General features: G+C 36.0%; 1 protein-coding gene across 1 annotated transcript; it reads left to right on the top strand.

Annotated features, from left to right (window-relative positions):
- The first annotated feature begins 2797 nt into the window (after positions 1-2797).
- LOC137723436 (short-chain dehydrogenase TIC 32 B, chloroplastic-like) lies at positions 2798-7738 on the top strand. The gene is made up of 8 exons (XM_068462634.1): positions 2798-3098; positions 4021-4252; positions 4439-4518; positions 4631-4784; positions 4870-4948; positions 6416-6500; positions 6711-6757; positions 7491-7738. The coding sequence occupies exons 1-8, from the start codon at positions 2981-2983 to the stop codon at positions 7671-7673; spliced, it is 978 nt and encodes a 325-aa protein (XP_068318735.1). The 5' UTR covers positions 2798-2980; the 3' UTR covers positions 7674-7738.
- The last annotated feature ends 14970 nt before the right edge of the window (positions 7739-22708 follow it).

Below are 22708 nucleotides of genomic sequence, written 5' to 3'. Positions count from 1 at the left end.
AAATTTTAATCAAAAGTAATGGTTTAAAAAAATTGAAAATAATATAATATTTTGACACAATTTGTGTCGGATATAATTGCCAGAATTAGTATAAAAAATTTGAAAATATTTGTGTTGGTTATAACCGCCAGAGTTAGTATAAAAAATTCGAAAATAATTGACAAATTTGACACATTACTTACTCATGTCGGATATATCCACCAGAATTGGTTAATTTTTTTTTAAAAATGTATCTAATGGAGTTAAGGGCCCACTTCAATATTCTTGTTGGACATAACCAACAGTAATATTTTATTTTTTGACACTTTTTAAACATGTTGTCGGAAAACATTTTATCGGATAGTAACGGTATAAAACTGCCACCACTAACCGACAAAATAAGCCAATTTTGTAGTAGTGATCAGAATCGCCCCCGACCCTCCGCCTTTTCACTATCGAGAAGCAATAAAAAACCAAAACAATAAAATTCAAAACTTTCCCACAAAAGGAAATTTCCCAAAAATCCCATCTTACGGAATCGGTACTTCCGAAACTTGAGAAGGAAGAGGAACTCAACTAGCCCTAGCTTTCATACTGCAATCACACACAAAGACAATTAAAGATGGAAGACTAACACCAAAATCAAACCCAAAAACATAATTGAAGTCGGAGGATGGGAAATTGGAGTAGCAGGACAGAGAAAGAAAGGTCGAACCGGAGGAGGAGCTAAGAGGCCAATGTGGTAGAGAGAATGCTGCTGGAGAAAAACCTGCTGCATCGGAGCTTGTTGCTGCTGCTGCTTTAGTTTTTGATGCTGCATTTCCTCCGTGATTCTCCAAGAAAGCCGGGGTTTTGCTGAGAAATTTGAGGGTTAAGGTTCGAGTAGAGGGCCTCAGAGAGAGAAGAAAAATTATGGGTCTTGGGTTTATGAAATCGTTGGATGAAATGGAAAATGGCTTTGTCTCTAGGGTCGGGGGAGATTCTGGTCTCACATGGCTAGGGGACGGGTTGGCTGTGGATCGCCAACGATGAAGGTTGGGTTGTAGGAGAAGGAGGAGAAAGAAGAGGGTGGGGATTATGAGAGGAATGGTGGAGGTGTTGTGGGTTGCAGAGGAGAGATGCAAGGGAGAGAGGTGTGGGTTGCAGAGGAAGGGAAGGAGGGTGGGGATTATGAGAGGAATGGTGGAGGTGTTGTGGGTTGCAGAGGAGAGATGGAAGGGAGGGAGGTGTGGGTTGCAGAGGAAGGGAAGGAGGGTGGGGATGGGGGAGGTAGGAGACGGGGCAGATTTTTTTTTTTTTTTTTTTTTTTTGAAATTTTAAATTTTTTTAATATTCAAGTGGGCTGCTATTGATACGTGGTGCCTAGTCATTGTCTACATAGGTGTCATGTCATCAGTTAACGGGAGACTTAACAGTTTGACTAACGGATGTATGAGATTGTCCCAAAATTTACCTTTAGGCATGAATCTGGGACAAGAAAAATTTGATGTACTAAATGTTAAAAACCACGAAACATGAGGGTAGTAAACTGAGATTTACCCTTTATTTTTTTTAATAAATTGTAAGAGACTTGTTGAATACTTGGATGATCACTCATTATATTATGGTTGCTCATGTTTTCAATATATTCTAATATTTTCTAATATATATGTCATCATTTTTTCAATTTAGGTGTTTTTATACAACTATAAGAGATTTATTGAATACTAGTTGAATACTTTGATGAACACTTATTAATTATATTCTGGTTGCCCATGTTTTCAATATGTTATAATAGTTTCTAATATATATGTCATCCTTTTTTTCAATTTATATGTCCCAATACAAATCTGTATTTTTTAAGTATAAATAGACATTTATTTACACGATATATAATTTAATAGTTTACTTAATCCACCTAGTTTGCTTAGGCACTTAAATTATAATATTGCAATGTCAAACCTCCGTTAAGTCTTTTGTCAAATTGGCTATTAAATGATGGTGTGGCAGGAACGAACTCCTTCACCACGTCACCATTTAACAGCCAAATTATTAATTTTTGTTATAAATTGTTAATTTTTTTTATTGATAAACTTATTTAAGTAAACTAATCACTTTAACCAATATTATAATTTAATAGTAATAAATTAAAACTTCCATACTACAAATGGTTCATTCCTTTATTCACTTGAAAGTTTTGAAGGCTAAAAGCCTAGAAAACATAGTATAAATTTATTACTTCAAATTATTACTTTATGTACACAACAAAAGATTAAAACTACTTAGCCCACCCACCGAATAATTCCTTGCTACGCCATTGCGCTTAAGCCCCCGTCTAACCGTCTAGGTGTTAGGCCTCAATCCACCATTAACTAGTACCTAGTGTCTTATAGAACCTTGAGTAATAGCAACGAAAGAAAAAAAATTATCCCCATCGAAAGTTGATGATGTTTTATCTTTCCAAGCTGGGACCAGCTTGGATCAACATCATTCCACAGTTATAGCAATAGTGGGCATTGCTGGGTAGTTTCGGTTTCATACCCATATCACACAATGTGACTATTCACTTTCCTTCTTCCTTGTCCATGTGCCCACGATTGTCCCACTTAGAAGTAGGACGGCACACCTTTAGTCATCAAGTGTTCAAAAGAGTTATGGTTGAATCACAAGAAAAACCAATTGACCTAATTGATGAATTTGCAGTTTCCCAAAATATCCAAAAAGCATCAGAAATAGTAAAAGTAAAAGAAAGCAAATTGTTGAGGGGTTGTTGGGAGTATTAATATTTGTTACCTACATTCAACCTTCCATGCTGATATTTATTCCCCATGCATTTCCTTCCTTTTTTCTTCATCCTATCCTCTGAGCAGCCACCCTTGTTATGTGGCCCTCCCCATTGCTTTGTTTCCATTTAAAGAACCACAGACCCCTTCAGCTTTTTCTCACAGATTCTGGTCTGGGACGAAAGAGCTCGGTGCTTCTGTGTGAGTTTCTGATTGGTTGTTTTCTGGGATTTTAGGAAATGGGCATCTTTTCGTTGGTGACAGGAAGGCCAGGGCCTAGTGGATTTGGATCAGCTTCCACTGCTGAGCAGGTTACTGAAGGAGTTGATGCATCCAACCTTACTGCTATTGTGACTGGTCAGTCTATCTGCAGTTTCCTCTTTCAATTATGTTTTTCTCTAGGGAGTTTTTATTTGCACTTTGGATGCAATGATAGTATTTCAAGTCAATCACGTCTGCAAAGATAATATATAGTGCATATTCATGTATGTATGGTAGAATGTGCTAATTGACTTTGAAATGTTGTTATTGTGTAAGTAAATTTTGCTGGTATTCCAGGAATTGTAAGGTTTATCTCCTGTCGCTATTAGAGAGTAATTAGCACAGTAAATCTTAGACAGCTATACGAGTCTATATATGTGGTCACTGTTTTTGTCCTTATGTTCACAGGATGTTGATCTGTTGGTCTCTTTTGAAGAATTTTCTTATATCGTGGGATTCAATTACGGTATTTCAAGTGAATCACGCATTTATAATCAAGTAAACTAGGAATATCTTTATTGTGACAATCAAGGTGTAGACAAATTTATCCCCAATTTGAGAGTAATAGTCTAAGCACACATGGTTGGTTTCAGATGCATTCAGTAATTAATTGGCATACTAAATCTAGTTAGACAGTCATGTCTAGAGATAAATTGCATTAAAATTTTATCATTAGCAACAAGAAAAATATGTCATATCATCGACTGTATACGAGTATCTATCTATTTCGTCCCATTGTAGTTCTCTTACATAAAACTTTACCATGCACCATTTATTTTAGGTGGGAACAAAATTACATGGCACAATAAACATGAAATAACTTTTCATGAAATTAACTATGATAATGTGTTAGGGCCGGTTGACTAAGACACTCTGGCCAAGTTTTTGCACCCAAGTTTCAATCCTCTCCTCGTAGATACGAGTAGTTTAAGAATATCTTGTAGAAAAATGAAATTATTAACTGTGGTAATATGTATATAAAGAGCTATCGAACATGCCTCTTTCTTGGATTATGCAGGAGGGGCAAGTGGGATTGGATTTGAGACTGCAAGGGTGTTGGCACTTCGCAGAGCCCATGTCATCATTGCTGCTAGAAACCTTGAGGCTGCAAACGAAGCTAAACAACTTATTCTCAAAGAAAATAAAACTGCACGAGTGGATGTTCTCAAACTTGACCTCTGCTCTATCAAGTCTGTTAGAGCATTCGTCGATAGCTTCAGCGCTCTTGATCTCCCGCTCAACCTCTTAATGTGATCATCTCGTTCTCTCTTTGATCATTAAAATAGTCACCGTATCAGAAAAAAATATACACAAACAGAACCGGTTACAAACTTTTCTCTAAAAAGAACTGAAGGGACACCATGGCGTTTTGCATAACCAGTTCCATTTCTGCATCTTATTCACTTTCATAAAATTTGGTTCATGTTATAATGCAGAAACAATGCTGGTGTTATGTTCTGCCCATACCAGCTTTCGGAAGATGGAATTGAGATGCAATTTGCAACCAACCATCTTGGTAATTACTATGATTCATATTTTTGTTGGGATCTATCAGATGTCATTGATGATTACTTATAAAAACCTTTTTAGTTATTTTATTCAAGTTGAGCCAATTACCTATTTTACAGGTCATTTTCTCTTAACAAACCATCTCCTTGAGAAAATGAAGCATACTGCTAGAACTACTGGTGTAGAAGGAAGGATTGTGAACTTGTCATCAATTGCTCATATACACTCTTATGAAGACGGGATTCGATTCGAAGAGATCAATGATCGAAGCAGGTAAGTAACGATCTGAGTAATCCACTGTGATCATTTATAAACCAGCTAGATCACAATACATAAAGTTCTTGTTTTGTGTTACTAGTTACTCAGACAAAAGGGCATATGGGCAATCCAAATTAGCAAACATACTTCATGCCAATGAGCTCTCTCGTCGATTGCAGGTGATTTTGTTACCTACATCAAGCACATTACCCTTTATTTATTTATTATTTTTTAAGAAAAACTAATAAAAAAAGCTTGAAAACTTTGAGTTTTATTGAAAATAACAAAATAAAGGGTAAAGTAAATAGTATTATGATTGATTTTTTAATGTAAAAATATGATTTTTCCGTTAAAATGAATAGTACTTAAAATTTTACGTAAAATTTTATTTTATTTATTTTTTTTAATCACGAGATTCTCTTACGTTAATTTTCACTCTACAAAAGGGTCCTAGCAATTATTACACATGTACAAACACGATCATTTGTAACTGCATACATACGGTTATGTAATGAGTCTCCCCTGACATATATATACTGTTACATTATGAGTCTCAAATCACACTATTTTACTAGTTTAATCTAATTACATTATAAAATGTGTATTGCTCAATAACATCAACCTTTATCATTTTAATATAAGGAAAATTAATGAAAAAGATTTGAAAACTTTGAGATTTAATGATAAAGACAAAGTAAAGGGTAAATTGAATAGTACCAGGATTGATTTTTTAGTGTAAAAATGTGATTTTTTGTTAAAGTAAACAGTACCGAAAGTTTTTCGTTAAAATTCGTTTTAATATATATATATATTTTAACACGTGAACCGTCACGACTAATTTTTATCATTAAATAGCCTTGTCGTTCTCATTTTGCCCCAAAAAAAGGAGAAGGAGATTCTCTTCCCTCCTAATCTCTCTCCCCTACCATTCTCTTTAATTTGAACGGTTACGGTTTAACCACGTCAACATCTTATATTGATTTTTTTTTTTATAGAGATAATAAGATAAAAAATAATATATGAAATGAGAGAAAGGAAGGGAATAAGAATAAAAGAGGAGAGAATCCTACTCCAAAAAATATTCCCTGGCGTTGAAGTGACAAGCTACAAGAGTAGATCCAAAGAGATTGGTACCTTTAAATTAAGAGCCTTCAATGTTTTGCAGTCTGTAGGAAAAAAAATGGTCAAATAGATTACCAAAAAAAATGAAAAGTCAAATAAATACTGGACTAGAGAGGTCCATAACAGAGTTTAAAAGGGTAAAAAAAAAAAAAAAAAAATTTTAGGGTCCCATGGACTCATACCCCCATATTCAAAAGTGTGATCATTACGGGGAAAACCATCATCGGATCCTTAGAGATTCCATGATTTCATTTATTCATCGTATATTATGTGATAAAAAATTATTTTAAAATTAAATATGAATAATACTTAACAAAAATTGAACACAAGATATACGATAAACAGATTAAATCACTAGATCTCTAAGATCCTTAAAAAAAGAATCCGACAAGAATTTTTTTTCCATCATTATGTACTTTTAAACAATTATTTTGTATGTTACGTTATTTTACTATTAATTAAACGTGTGTATGTCGATATAGTTGTAAACAAAATTTTAACAGATTGCTTGACGTACTGTGTAGGGTGAAGGTGTGAACATAACTGTCAACTCGGTCCACCCAGGAATCATAATGACACCCCTCATGAGGCATTCGACACTTTTGATGAGTATGCATGCTAACGTCCCCATATTCCCCTGCAATCTACACTTATATATATTGCATTTTTCCAAGTGATTTTTTTTCTTTATATTTTTATATATTTAGAGTGGAGGATTATATTTTTAAAATGCTAATAACAAAATCTTGTTCATGCATGATATTTTCATGCAAAATGAATTATGCCTTTAATTAATTTCTGCCATCTATTTTTACGCAGAAACTTTAAAGTTGTTTACCTTTTGGATGTGGAAGAATGTACCTCAGGTAATTAACTAATTACTCTTTGCTCTAACAGAGGGGTTAAACGGTTAAAAGGCAGTTAATTGCAATAGCGGGGCTACAATGTGGGCGTTAAGTGTCCATAATCCTAACAACTCAATGTAATCCCCTTTGTTAATGTGTCTTGACCCCTATAACAAGTTCATTAAAAGCATTTTTTGTAGGTGATTTTCAGCGTTTTTTGGCCAACATACTATACTTCAAGCTCATCTTATCTCGGTCGTTCTCTCTTTTGTGGCACAACAACTCTTTACTTCTATATTTTCTTCTTTCTCCTTCTTCTTGAACTTGATTTAAATCTCAAATTAAACACACTATCCGAGCTAATTCTTATGATTTATCTTAGCTTGAACTCAATCTCCTTTGAATCTTGTAAGAACTATGAAAGAACATACAACTTGCTACACTTTTATTAAGGCATATGTTAAAATCACTCTCTACTTTTGACAAAAGATTTCCACCGTCCTTTGTTGTGTGTTCTCATAGCTAGTCTTCTTTTTGGCTCTATATTAGTAATTTTTTTCCTATTTGTCTCTTGGTGTGTATGGCATTTTTAAAATATGAGAATACATCATTGACAATTATAACTAACAATATGATCAATTTTTGAGAGCTTATATTATGACGCTAGTATTATAAAACTATGGCTCCTGGACTATATATTTTGCATGCTGCATTTTCTGAATGGTACGCGTTTTTCACTTTGTCACTTTGTCAGGGAGCAGCCACAACATTGTATGTTGCTCTGGATCCAAAACTGAAAGGTTTGACCGGAAAATACTACGTCGACTGCAACGAGATGAAACCCAGCTCATATGCTAGAGATGAAAAGTTGGCCAATAAACTTTGGGACTTCAGCAACAAACTGATTGATGGAGCTTCCGTTCCAAAAACTGAATGAGAAACTTCATTTGATTTCTGCTTATATATTGCTTCTGGTGTCATATAGTGATTGTTGTTCGTCATTTGTCGATATATACTTTATTTTTTAACTTATCCGTCGTTACGTACTTTTATCATGGTAATGTGAATGAGAATGATTAACACGTGGACTATTTTTTTCTTGAGGACAAATATGCATATATTAATCAAAGTTTATTATTATTTTTTTGTGCCAAACAATCAAGTTAATTATTTAAGGATACCAATTATTGGATGATTTAGTGTAAAAATTGTTGGAATATATGATTATGATAACATGATTTTCATAATATGTGCAATTATATGTGAAGGTACACTATAACATTGGTGTACTAATATACATATGATTGTAGTGAAATAAGTTAATTAATTAATAAAGAAAATAATATAATATAATATAATTAATTAATTAATTCTAAAAGGATATGAACAGTTGTATTTCAACGTGAAAAGTTATAACTTCCCCTAAAGAATACAATTCCTCTAGAAAGGTTATTTCCATCTCTATATATTTGTCAAATCCCTTTATGTTAGATTCATTCAATTCCATTCTCATTCTCTATTCATATTCTTCACACCATATTGTGATCAATAGTCTAAACGACATCCGTTTCTGATCCTATGAACTACCTAATTTCCGTCATTGGCCTCAAAGCCAGGTTTTCATTAATCAAAACAATTTGCCCAGTTTTCATCCGAGGACATCTCGAACTACATTTGAGACTTCCTTTTCGTCAAGTAATGAATCCAACAATGTTCTTACTAAGTTTCAACTTGAGAAGAAATTAGGGAAGAGGACATTGGTGGATAAGGAAAATATTCAACCGATTTTGATTGAAAGTTCAAAACTGGCATCTAAGAAATTTCTTGCAGAACCCAAAACCCACAAAGATACCCCAAACGTTCAAACATTATAGCTTGTCTGAAATCCCATCCTACAACCCCCTTGAACCCAGGCCTGAATTAACCCAACAATTCGAACTATATTCCCCCACACCATTTCATTCGACAGAGAACAAAACTCAATCTGCAATTGAACCATTTCAACGTTCAAATTCACTAAGTTCACTCCCTAACTATAATTACCATTATCAGAATTTGAACGAATCACATCCCAGAAGGTTTATTCAGTCCTATTAGAACCTTAGAAAAATTGCAGTGGGCATTGTTGGTTGCAAAAACCAAACCTGCACAGAAACTCGAAGACTTGCAGCGTCCCATTGAACCCATATTTTCTAAACCTTTTCCTGAAATTTGGTCACAAAACCCAAGAGTCTTACCTGCACCATCGCGATTGATTCATAATCATTTGCTGACTACTGCAAATATGAGACTGAACTTGCAATTTTCGCGCCTTCTTCTACCGTGGTCTCGCCTTCCCCCGTGGACTCACCGTAGCACCCTACTAACCCATAGCAGGAAGTAGCATGTTCGTGTTCATCCAACCGTGGTCTCGTCCTCTAGCGGTAATACACAACACCGACAACACCGATTTCCTTCAAGACGAATTGTTTTCACCGTTCGTGATTTCCCACCGGGCTGCGGGACGAATTTTCTTCAGAAGGGGGAACAATCGCATCTTTTTTAGAAGGAGAAGCGTGATTCACAAAGTCGAAATCAAGGAAGGAACTCTTCCATTTTTCAAGATTCCTTGGTTCAAAGAAATAAGGGATTTTGTTTTAGTACTGAGCACTGTGATAGTGCATGTGAAGGACTAGGAGACAATAATAAAGATTATTGTCCATCAGAAAGTCAAATTCGCTGGTCATTTAAGGTGGGCTTATCTTCAAGTAGGCCCAATTCGAGAAGCCACCTGCAGCCTTTTCCTACAACCTTGGTAACTCTCTTCCATTCAAACTCAGGTGATATTAATTCTATTTACCCCAATAATTTCACTCATAAGGTTGATTTGTGGAATACTTTGAATAATAGTCACAAAGATCAAAAATGGAAGCAAGGGTTTAATTTTCGGAATTCTAGAGTCAAAGTGCTTAATTATTTGGATCAATATAATACTCGTTACAGTTTTATATATCTTGATTTGTCATAAAGAGAAATTTCAACTGCAAGAAATTTAAGGGGACCAAGACCACTGAGAATTGAAAGAGAATCCAGTAGACGAGAAGAGATTGCTTTTGTGTACAAAAATAAAGGAAGAATTGATCACACCTAGCCAAGTAGACAAGCAAGAAATCCATGAAACTTCTATCGATGTGATCGGCTAAACAAGTACTTGTCTTTCACTGATTGGACAAAGCTTTTGTGAGTGTGTGCGGTATCTGCTACTAAAAATAAATAAGTTTCTATCTTTTATTTTTATTTTTATTTTTATTTTTTTAGTCTTTAATTTATTAAGAACATTTAGTATTTGTGGCTTGTAATAATTAAAAGTACACTAGTAGTATTTGTATTTGTATTTGTATTTGTATTTGTATTTGTATTTAAGTTTGTATTAAGTATTGTGTTTGTTTTGTAATTTTCTGAGCTATGGCAACTAAATATTCCAAATCTGAAGTTTTTAAAATAGAGAGGTTGAACAATGTTAATTATCGAATATGGAGGAGAAGGATCACTTATCTTTTAACCCATGACAAGACTTTATACACTATCAAGGACGAGAGGCCGCTTGGGCCCTCTCGAGTTTATAATAAATGGGTGGAAGATAATGAGTTGGCAAAGGCTACAATTCTAAATTACATGGAAGATAAATTAATACATCTCTATGAAGAATATGATTCGGCCAAAGAAATCATGGATGTACTTGAAAATAAGTATGGCCCCAAATCTCAAACATACATTCAGTTATTGCTTGAGAAATACAATGGGACAAAAATGGAGGAAACTGATTCTATGGTTGATCATATTACTAAGTGGAGGTAATGGCAAAAGACTTAGCCAATGCTGGCCATCCAGTTTCCAATAAAATGCAAGTTAGTGTTCTTCTGGGTAGTCTCCCAAATTCTTGGGACAATGTAGTTACTTCCATGACTTATAGTCAAGTGGAATTAATGATGGATACATTGCCTGCAATGTTGGCTATTGAGGAAGTTCATAAAAATTATAGGATAAAGGAAATTGGACAAGGCAGAGCCAACCTCCTCATAGCGGAAGATTCTCAGAAAAACAAGCAACACATGCACAAGCCACATAGTAGTAACAAGTGCCCAAACTTCAAAAAGTTTGGACACCGCAAGTGGAACAATTTCAAAGGAAAAGAAAGTGCATGTTACAACTATGGAGAGATTGGTCACTTTAGGTACAAGTGCCCAAAACGATGCAAGAATAACAAAAATCCTAAAGAACTGATTTTGACTGTCTCCAAAGCACTCATTGCTGAAAATGGTGGATAGACTTAGGAGCAACTCGTCATGTAGGCAAGGACAAAAGTTGCTTCATCAACTTCAAGGAGAAAGCACTAGGAGAACATTGTCTCTACATGGGCAACAATATTTATGTTGATGTTTTGGGTGAAGGAGATTGCAAGATCAACAATAGTAAATCTACCATTGTGCTTAAAAATGTTCTGCTTGCACCAAATATTAGAACGAATCTTGTCACTGTCTCTGTCCTAGAAAAGAAAGGTTTTGAGACAAGGTTCATGAATGGTGCTGTCACTATTGGGAAAAATGGTTATATTTATGTAAGGGGAATAAGAGTCGATGATATGTACTAAGTTTGTATTAATAAAAGTATTTCTTTTGAGTATGCCCTTGTCTTTATTGTTCAAAGTTTATCATATTTATGACATTTACGTTTAGGTCACATAAATAAAAATAAAATGATATGCATGAGTAAAAATGGAATGTTGCCATAAGTAAATGCACATGATTTTGATACATGTGAATCATGTATTAAAGGAAAAATGACTAGAAAATCATTTTCTCAGCATTGGACTTCTACAAATTTACTTGAGATAGTGCATACAGATTTATGTGGACCAATGAGAACTAAAACTCATAGAGGAATGAAATATTTTGTGACTTTCATCCATGATTATTTCCGTTATGGACATGTCTACTTCTTGCAGCATAAAAATGAAGCCTTAGACAAATTTAAAGAGTTCAAGGCAAAAGTAAAGAACCAACTGGGAAGATCCATAAAGAACCTTAATAGTGATAGAGGTGGAGAATTTGAAGCCTTTGATAATTTCTGCAAAGAGAATGGTATTAGGCATAATTATACTATGCCTTATACACTGCAACAAAATGGAATTGCAGAAAGAAGAAATTGAACTCTAATGGATATGATGCGATCTATGATGTCTTATGTTGACTTACCTCCACATTTTTTGGGTGAAGTTTTGTCTATTACAGCATATATATTGAACAGAGTTCATAAAAAGGCAAAGCCATCGACTCCATATGAATTATGGCATGGACGAAAACCCGATTTAAACCCGATTTACCAAACTTAAAAGTTTGGGGTTGTAAGGTGCATGTCCTCATTCCAAAGCCATTAAGAGATAAATTATAAGCAAAGACTTTGGAATGTGAATTCATAGGATATCCTGATAATAGTGTCGGATATAGGTTTTATCATCTTAAGAAAAGATTGATCGAAAGTAGAGATGCTAATTTGATTGAAACTACTGATTTGGTTTATCTAATACAAGAATTGGAATCTTTGGAAGAAGAAGAAAATTCTCATACGGAAGATCAAGATTTCCATTGTAATTTAGACTTGTCTCATGATCATGACATTGACAATGATCAAGTGGGAGACATAAACATGGATGATCATAACAATGGTCGATCATGACACACACATGGATGATAATCATGATATTATCATGGAAGATATAAATAGTGGGAGAAATGATAAAAATTAGTGGGAGTAAAAGAAAAAGGGAACCATCTAGAAGACTAAAAGATCACTTTGTTTTCAATCTTGAGGAGGTAGATCATTTAGTGGGAGATCCAGACCCAAGGAATTATAAAGAAGCAATTGATCGTTTTGAGTCTGAACAATGACAACCAGCCATGAATGAAGAACTAGATTCCATAAAGAAAAATGAAGTTTGGGAATTGGTTGATCTACCTGATGGAAGAAAGCCCATTGATTATAAGTGGGTACTTCGTAAGAAGTACAAATCAGATGGTACCTTAGATAAGTTTAAGGCTCGACTTGTAGCTAAGAGTTCTACTCAGAAACCCCGCATAGATTTTGTGGACACTTACTCTCCAGTTGCGAAGTTTACATCCATTCGGATTCTTATGACAATTGTTGCTAGAATGGATTTAGAACTTCATTAGTTAGATGTCAAAACAAGATTCTTAAATGGAGATTTGAAGGAAGACATCTATATGATTCAACCAAAAGGATATCATGTCAGAGGACATGAAAACAAAGTCTACAAATCAAGAAAGTCGTTGTATGGCCTTAAACAATCATTAAGACAATGGTATTTAAAATTCCACCAAGCCATTATGGAAATGGGCTATAAAATAAATCCATTAGATAATTGTGTTTACTCTTGGGAGTGCTAAGATAATTTCTGTATGTTGTCATTATATGTAGATGACATCTTACTTGCAGGTAACTCCATAGATATGATTAAAAAGACTAAGTCATCTATGGGATCCAAATTTGAAATGAAAGATATGGGAGAAGTATCTTATGTTCTAGGAATTAAAATTACTAGGGATAGAAATGCCAAAACGCTCTATTTGGATCAACAAAATTATTTGGATAAAATATTTAAAAGATTTAAGATGCAAGATTGCAAGCCAATTAGTACACCTGTTTGTAAAGGAATGATGCTTTCCAAAAATATATGTCCGGGACAGAAGCAAGACATCATTGATATGCAAAATGTTCCTTATGCCCAAGCAGTTGGAAGTTTGATGTATGTTATGACCAACATAAGACCTGACATATGTCATGCAGTTGGATTGGTAAGTAGATATCAATCAAACTCTGGAAAGAAACATTGGATGGCAGTAAAGAGAATTATTAGATATCTAAAAGGCACTCAAGGTATGAAACTTTGTTTCTGATTAAATGATCTAGATTTAGTTTGTTATTATGATGCAGATTTCGCAAGCGATTTGGATGACAGAAAGTCAACAAGTGGTAACATTGTCTTGTTTGGTGGAACAACTCTTTATTGGTTAAGTAAGAAACAGGGCTATGTCGCAAGGTCTACCATGGAAGCAGAATATATAACTTGTGGCACAGCGGTAAGTATTGTAGTATGGGCTAAACGCTTTATTGATAATTTAAATATAGGTATACTTAAAAAGCCCGTCAATATGTTTTGTGATAATAAGTCCGCCATTTTTCTGATAAAAAGTGGAGCAAATAGTTCTAGAGGAAAACACATTGATATTAAATATCACTATATACAAGATATAATGGAGAGATGAAAGGTAAAGGTCGATTACATACCCTTCGAAGAGATGGTGGCTGATCCATGACCAAGGGATTATCTTTGGAAAAATTCAGAGAGCATGTGATTACAATGGGTTTGCAAAACACCTAGATGTGTTGTAGTGTGAGATGTGCGGCAGGCATCGTTGTATGGTTTCATGGATGCTTGAAACATGGACAAGTAGATACGACTCTATCTGGTTCTTTAGTACTTGGTCGATTAAAGATAGAAGGCACTAGCGAGGTAACCAGGTTATAATAAATCATTTTGAAAGTAAAATCTATTATAAACTTCAAGAAATAATTTATATAACATTGTGGCATATAGTGCGGGACTAAGTCCTCATTTGTAACCAGATACAGATTGTTTTTCTTAGTTACTTGAGTATGATGTCATTTTACTAAAAAGTCAGATAAAGTGGAATTGTGCACACCAGGTAAAGAAGCCACATATCTGATGTTACATTCAATTTGTTTATGAGTAATACTCTTAAGAAACAAATCAGAATAGGAAACCATTTATGTCATCATAATCAAGTGGGAAATGTTGGAATATGATTATGATAACATGGTTTTCACAATATGTGTAATCATATGTGAAGGTACACCATAACATTGATGTACTAATAAACATATGATTGTAGTGAAATAAGTTAATTAATTAATAAAGAAAATAATATAATATAATAAATAAATAAATTAATTAATTCTAAAAGGATATGAATAGTTGTATGTCAACGTAAAAAGTTATAACTTCCTCTGAAGAATACAACTCCTCCATAAAGGTTATCTCTATATATTTGTCGAATCCTTTTCTGTCAAATTTATTCAATTTCATTTTCACTCTCTGTTCATATCCTTCACACTATATTGTGATCGATAGTCTAAACGACATTCGTTTCCGAATTTCCATAAAAAAATATTATTGTATTAAGAAAAAGGGATGATAATTAAACAATGTATGATGTGATTAAAATGCTAACAAGAAAGGAGAAATATCTAAACTACCTATTAATAAAATCTTCTTTGTCAACCAAAAGAGGATGAAAATACTATTTAGTCTTCTATCACAAAAAAAAAAAAAAATGATGGCCATAATGTAATATGATCGAACCAAATTTTACTTTTTATTTTTATTTTTTATTGAAGTCTTACCTACAGATGATGTTAAAATATATCTAATATAAAAAATAAAATAAAAAATAAAAAAAGAAACTCCAACTCCACTCCCACCCACGTTCTCTCTCTCCCTATCTCCTTCCCATTTTAAAAACAAAATAAAAAATGTTCATATACACAAAGTGTGTAGGCATATGCTAGTATGTAGAAAGACAAGAAAGGAGGAACAAATAACACATGGACATATAATATTGAGGAATGACTACTATATCGGACGATATCCTCTTTACTGGTAAGTGAGACGTTTTAGGTTCGATTCTTGTCAAAGACAAATTTGAACCACATTGTTGCTAGCCCAATGTGAAGTTCAGCCCACTTCCTCCCCTTAATGTAGATAATATTGTTTGTTCAAAAAAAAAAAAAAAAATTCGAAACAAACAAACAAACAAACTAGATTAGTAACAACAAAACCCAACTAATATATACAAAATAAGAGCAGGCTCTACAGATCTTAAAATGAATCCAATAATTAATGATCTGATATTCTGATGTGGGATGCATTTCCACCCTAAAGTTTAAATCATTTGCCAATTCATATCATAAAGGATATATTTGGAATTAGGTCAGTTTGTTAGAGTAATGTGTTTGTACTTTGCACTTAAGTGCGGAAGAAATGTATAAATGGTTATATGGTAAAAAAGTGGGTGATAGTATAGAGACAAATTTTAATTTTGGTAGATCACATTCTACCACTACTCTAATAGAGGTAGGACATCAATACAAGTAGGTTTCATTTTTATCAGAAACGTGGTACAATATGGTATACAAAATATATATTCTCACATTTTTCCTTGTAAAAGACAAACACATATTATAACATGTAAACTAATTGTAGTATTTTACCACATGCCGGGTTTGTTAGGATGTGTTTTGGTTTGACATGGCAGTGTGACCACAAACATTCTTATACATTGTGCGCTTGGAGTAGTCCTAGCCTCCTCGTCCTTAGGCACCACCAAAATTAGCTTGGTATGAATGATGTATAGCTGACTTGACGGAGCTCGTCCGTCGGTACACACACGACAACCCTACCCACCTTCTATTATGTCGCAATCCCTTATATGTGGAGAGCAATTTTCTTGAAATAGTTTTCTTCCACTATGACACTGTGGTCCAAAAATGCATTATCACGGAAACGGTAAATGTAAAAATAACCAAGAGTTGTGGTTCTTATCTTTTGGGTATGGTGCTAGTATCTACCCAATACTCCCTCTCCTAACAAAAGTAGACTGTAAATGTAAAAATAATTAAGAGTTCGTTTGATAATTTTTGTTTTTAGTTTTTATTTCTTGGTGGAAACAAGGACATGTTTAAACTACATATTAATTAGAATTTTCTTTGTCAACCAAAAGAGGGTGGAAAGATTATTTAATCTTCTATCACAAAAAAAAAAAATTAAGGTCAGTAACATAATTTCACAAAACAAAATTTTGCTATTTTTTTTTTTTTTTTTGCTTAAACCTCACCTACATGTGATTTTAACACTTCTAAGTTAAAAAAAAATAAACCTCTCTCACTCTCTCCCCTTCCTCTCTTTCTCTCTCCTTCAATTTTAAAAACGAAAATTTAAAACTTCACACACATTTTGTGTGTAGGTATATACTAGTATGAATTAAGGAAAGAAAAATAAAGAATGTTGAAGGAATGAGGAGGAGAAATGAAGGAGAAAATAGGAAACAAAAACTAGAAATTAAAAGAACACCAATACAAATTTTTAGCTTTCACTTTGTGGTTCTTCCATGTACATTTGTTCCACTTCGTTCCCACCACCCTTGCCCCACCTAATGCTGCAATGCATGTAAAACAAATAAATCCATCGCCTAAATAAACATAGAAATAAATCCACGATGGATATTTCATACATAAAGCTTAACTTGGTAATCATATAGGGTATATCTACCTCAACTTACAACTATTTCTCCTAGACTTTGCATAGAAATCTGGCCAAAGAAAATTCAAGGACAACTGATATTCAATATGGGAATAAGGAAAAAAAAAAAGAAGGAAATACAATATGGGAATAGTGGTATAAATCAAGCATAGAAAATAAACAAGAACAAACCATCCTGATTCTAAAAGAAACATTTTTGCTCAGCAATCTAAGTGATAGTGAGCACCATCATCACTTTTGTTGCAAATAAAATATTCTAAAATTCAAGATTTAATATATGATTCTACAGCATAAATTTCAAAATCTAAAATCATCTAACAGCAACAAAACCGGTGGTAAGGACTCGCCACAACTTTAGTGTTATGAGCAAAAATCACCGATCCTTTAACAATTATCCGCCTTCAAGCAGGTTAAGCACGTGGCCAATGAACAGCACCATCCCTGTTATTTCTTCTCTGATGAGGAACATCAATGGGTGATCAGCCACAAAGTGATCAACAGATGGAGGTTCATCCCCGCCGCCCCCTTATTCTAATAAGGGAAACAGCTGTAGCTATGGTTCCATGTTCATTAAATTCAACAACCGATTTACGGTGTACATTGGACACATAAGGGTCCTATTCCAGAGGCGAGTGTGCAATCTATTGAGAATGAGTCCCATATTGATGGAAGAAGGGACATTGCATGGGCTTATAAGAGGTTAGACTACTTCCCATATTGCCAATTAGTTTTATGGTGGACCCTCAATTTTCTTCATGGTATCAGAGCAGGTTGTCCCACGTGTGAAGCCAAACGGCCACATATGCTCCACGTCATCCTGTTGTGTTGTCCACGTATTAGGCTCGAAAATTTGCCACACGTGAGAGGGCGTGTTGAGAATAAGTCTCACATTGATAGAATGAGGGACCTTGCATGAGCTTATAAGAAGCTGGGCTACTCCATATATTGCCAATTGTGGTGGAACCCCAACTTTCTTCACCATCTCTGTCAATTTTCCTCCTCCTAAATCAACAACAAAAGGCGAAACTAGTCCCAAATCCTTAAGAATTTCACAAGCGTTAAATCCCGAAGAAAACTTGAACTTCAGAATCCTAAAATCACCCACAATAACCTGTTCTTTAGGGAGATGGCGGTCTAAGAAACCGGTCTCAGAATAAGCTCTCTCAACTAAAGATGGCAGCCTATCTTCTGCATCGGGAGGTAATAAATACATGCAGAAAATCCGCGTCTGAACTGACCTCCCCATTATGCCAGGAAGCTTTAAAACTCTGAAGCCATCGAAGACACTTACAAACTGCCTCGTGTTGGTCATGAAGGGTGCCTTAACTTTCCCGTTGAGAAGGAAGAAGTCATACTCCGTCGTTTAATGTGAAAAAAACTTGACCTCCCAATCTCCTTTGAAGTACATAATGAAAGAATTTAAGCTAGGATTGTAAACATAGATTGTATAAACTCAACTCAATTAATTATGAGTGAGGTATGGACTTCATTATATAGAGATTACAAGATGAGGTTGGTTACATATCATCTGATTACATTTGAAATTCAAAACTAAGTTACACATGAGTTTTAGATAAGGAAGAAGTGTGATTCCTTGCTATCTGTTGAAGAGGTTGAAGAGTATCCAACTTGTGTGGCTGACTTGGAGAGACGTTTACCATGCATTTCGGACGTGGAGAGATATCTTGAATAGTTGGTTTATCACGCCCCCGCAAGCTGAGTGGACGTTGACAAACAGGAAGCTTGGAGATGAGATAACTAAAACGAGCTGTGGACAAACCCTTGGTTAAGAGATCCGCGAGTTGGTCAACGGAAGAAACATATCCCACAACTAGTTCTTTGCGAATTACTTTTTCTCTAACATAATGATAATCAACTTCCACATGACGCATACGAGCCTGATAGACTGGATTGGAAGCTACTGCCAAGGCACTGATATTGTCACACCACAATTGTGGTGGATTTAGAGGGAGATGAAGATCGCGGAATATGTGGCGGAACCAAGACAAGGTGGCAGAGGTATAGGCCATTTGGCGATACTCAGCCTCTGTACTTGAGCGAGACACACCTCTTTGTTTTTTAGAACTCCAAGAGATCAAGTTATCCCCTAGAAAAATGCAATGGCCACCAGTGGAGCGACGATCATCGGGGTCACCAGCATAGTCGGCATCGGCAAAGGCTGTGAGGGACAACGAACTGGGTTTGTAAACGATACCGTGATTATGAGTGGCTTTCAAATAGCGAAGAATGCGCTTGACTGCAGCCCAATGTGTAGTTGTGGGTGAATGCATATATTGACAGACTTGATTTACAGCGAAAGCAATGTCAGGCCGTGTGAATAAGAGATATTGGAGAGCCCCAACAACACTGCGAAAATTTGTACCATCATCCAAGGGCTCACCCTCATACAAACTAAGCTTGCGGCCAGGGAGGGCTGGAGTAGACAATGGTTTGGCGTCAGCCATGTTAGTTCGTTTGAGGAGGTCCAGGATATATTTTGACTGGGTTAAATACATGGCCGTCGGTGTTCTCGTAATTTCCATTCCCAAAAAATAATGCAAGGCCCCAAGGTCCTTCATTGAAAATTTGTTTCCCAATTGATGAATCAAGGTGGAGATGTGAGATGGATTATTACCTGTAACAAGGATGTCATCAACGTATATGAGTAAATAAATAACAGTAGTTCCATTGAAGTAAATGAACAGTGAAGAATCTGCCATTGATGCATGAAACCCGAGCTCTTCCAAATGTTGAGAGAAACACTGAAACCAAGCACGTGGAGCCTGTTTTAAGCCGTATAAGGACCGTCGAAGACGACATACATGTGCTGGAAACTGTGGATCGACAAAGCCAGAAGGTTGGCGCATGTAGACTTCCTCAGTTAAGGAACCATGGAGGAATGCGTTTTTGACATCAAGCTGGCGTATTTGCCAGTTAAAATGAAGAGCCACGGAGAGAATAAGTCTGATGGTTGCATGAGTGACGACAGGACTAAACGTCTCGCTGTAATCGAGTCCTTCCTGTTGACGAAAACCATTGGCAACAAGACGTGCTTTAAACCTTTCAATGGAGCCGTCAGATTTACGTTTAATACGGTACACCCATTTATTTGGGAGAACATTCATTGTGGAATGAAAAGGAACCAGGGACCACGTTCCTGTTTGTTGCAGAGCATTGAACTCTTCTGCCATTGCCATACGCCATTCAGGGAACTTATTTGCCTGTGTAAAACAAGTAGGCTCAACAAGGTCATTAGTCACATCAGAAATAAGCGCATATTTGGGATTGGGTTTTTGAATGCCATCCTTTGAACGGGTGACCATGGAGTGAACAGGTTGACTGTGGCGTGGAGAGGAAGATGAGACAGGAGCAACACCTACTGCATTCGTAGAGGATAGAGGTGGGGAAAGGGCAGGTATAGAGTGTACAGGTGAGAGGGGTGATGGGGATGGAATAGGATTATTTAATATAGGTGAAGAGGTAATATGTGGTGGTGTTGATGATGGAGTGGAAGGAATGGTGGGGTTCGGATGTAGTGGGAAATTAGGTGGAATAGGGGTAGGTTGAGTGGAAAGTAAGGTGGGATGGTGCGGGTTTTGGGGAAAAGTAGGAGAAAAAGGGTTAGGTTGAGTGGAAAGTAAGGTGGGATGCGGATTTGGTGGGAAAGTAGTGGAGCTAGGAGTCCTAGGGGGATTTATTAAAGGATGGGAATCAATGGTCAGTATTGTAGATGACGGGGAGGAGGAAGGCTTTGTAGAAATGGATTCATTGTAGGGGAAAATGGTTTCATCAAATAAGACATGACGTGACAAAAATATGCGACCGGTGGACATATCTAAACACCTATAACCATGTTGATTTAATGAATATCCTAAGAAAATGCAACGTTTGGAACGAAATTGTAACTTATTAGTATTATAGGGACGAATATAGGGAAAACATGCACACCCAAAAACTTTAAGAAAATCATAGTTAGGAGGTTTGTGAAACAACTTTTGAAAAGGAGACTCATCATGGAGAACTCTAGTTGGTAAACGATTGATCAAATAAGTTGCTGTATGAAAAGCATCATCCCAAAATGAAGTAGGTAAGGATGAATGAGCAAGTAGGGTGAGGCCAGTTTCAACTATATGACGATGTTTTCGTTCAGAAATGCCGTTTTGTTCGGGATGATGTGGACATGTAAAGCGATGGAAAACTCCATGTTGAGTTAAAAAAGTTTTAAAAGTATTGTTGACGTACTCTCCTCCTCCATCGGTTTGGAGTGATTTTAGTTTAGTATTAAACAAGTTTTCAACCAGTTTCTTGAATGACACAAAAGTAGAAAAAACATCGGATTTTAATTTTAATGGATATAGCCAAGAGTAGCGGGAATAATCATCAATGAATACTACATAATATTTAAAACCATTTATAGAAAATGAAGGTGAAGTCCATACATCGGAATGAACCAATTCTAATGGAGACAAAGACCTAGAAGTTGACAATTGAAAAGGTAACTTGTGACTCTTACCCATGGGACATGAGTGACAGAACTCACTAGTGACAACGCCTTTAATGGGCAATTTATTCCTAGAAACCAAACTTTGTAAAATATGAGAAGATGGATGACCTAACCTAGAGTGCCAAATTGAATTGGACACTCTAGTACCTAAAAATGCAGACACGCCTTTATTTGTTGATGAAACACCAGAGAAGGGGTAGAATCCATTTCTACTCGGGCCTTGTAAAAGCATCCTCCCCGTGTGAAGATCCTGAACAGAATACGAATTAGGATATAGGGTTAGAGAGCAATTATTTTCTTTGGTAAAGCGATGGATTGAAATAATATTGGTGGATGCATTTGGACAAAGTAGTGTATTAGGTAAGCTAAAGGTGGAGTGAGGTGTACGAATGCAAGTGGTCCCTATGTGTGAAATTGGCAAACCTGTTCCACCAACTCCATTGACTTGGTCCATGCCATTATAAGGATGAGTATTCGAAAGACTGGCAGAATTATTTGTGATGTGAGCATTAGCCCCTGAGTCAAACAACCACTCCTGTATGGCAGGTGCTGTGGCAGATGCAGAAGGTGCCGTAGCAGCAAACGCTTGCAAGCGAGGTGCAGGAACGCGTCCCTCATAAGACATGTTTAGGCGGTTGAAGCAGTCGATCGCAGAATGGCCATGACGACTGCATATTTGACATTGAATGCGTCCAGTAGTGAAATGACTGTGGGAAGGAGCTGGGCCGAGAATCCCATCATTTTGGCGAGAGTGGGAGCCTGGGTGAGGGTTGGACCCGTGGTGAGAGTGGGATCCGTGATTAGAGGGAGATCCTTGGTGAAAGTGAGGAGAGTTGCAGTGGCGATTTGAAGAGCCACGACCACTAGGAAAATGACTACGACCGCGAAACCCAGTAGAGGAGCCTCGTCCCCGAAAAGATGCAGGGGCACGGTTGCCATTGCGGCCTGCTACAAGGGCAGTGAGGCCGTTGTCAGTACCAAATGCAGTATGCATTTTCTGTCGTCTTTCAGCGCCAAGGAGAAGTGCTTCCAAAGCACTGTAGGTAATGGCCTCATCACGAGCTTGGGCGGA

Source organism: Pyrus communis, chromosome 17, assembly GCF_963583255.1.
Source record: "Pyrus communis chromosome 17, drPyrComm1.1, whole genome shotgun sequence".
NCBI classification, from domain to species: Eukaryota; Viridiplantae; Streptophyta; class Magnoliopsida; order Rosales; family Rosaceae; genus Pyrus; species Pyrus communis.
Note: the sequence above shows the minus strand (reverse complement) of the source record. Positions and strands in the feature narration are given on the sequence as shown.

Bases quoted from the DNA above. Each gene is read 5' to 3' on its own strand.
- LOC137723436 (XM_068462634.1), top strand. From the start codon at position 2,981: ATGGGCATCTTTTCGTTGGTGACAGGAAGGCCAGGGCCTAGTGGATTT. The intron at 4,949-6,415 runs GTGATTTTGTTA...CGTACTGTGTAG, and splicing joins AGCTCTCTCGTCGATTGCAG to GGTGAAGGTGTGAACATAAC. The intron at 6,501-6,710 runs GTATGCATGCTA...ATTTTTACGCAG, and splicing joins GCATTCGACACTTTTGATGA to AAACTTTAAAGTTGTTTACC.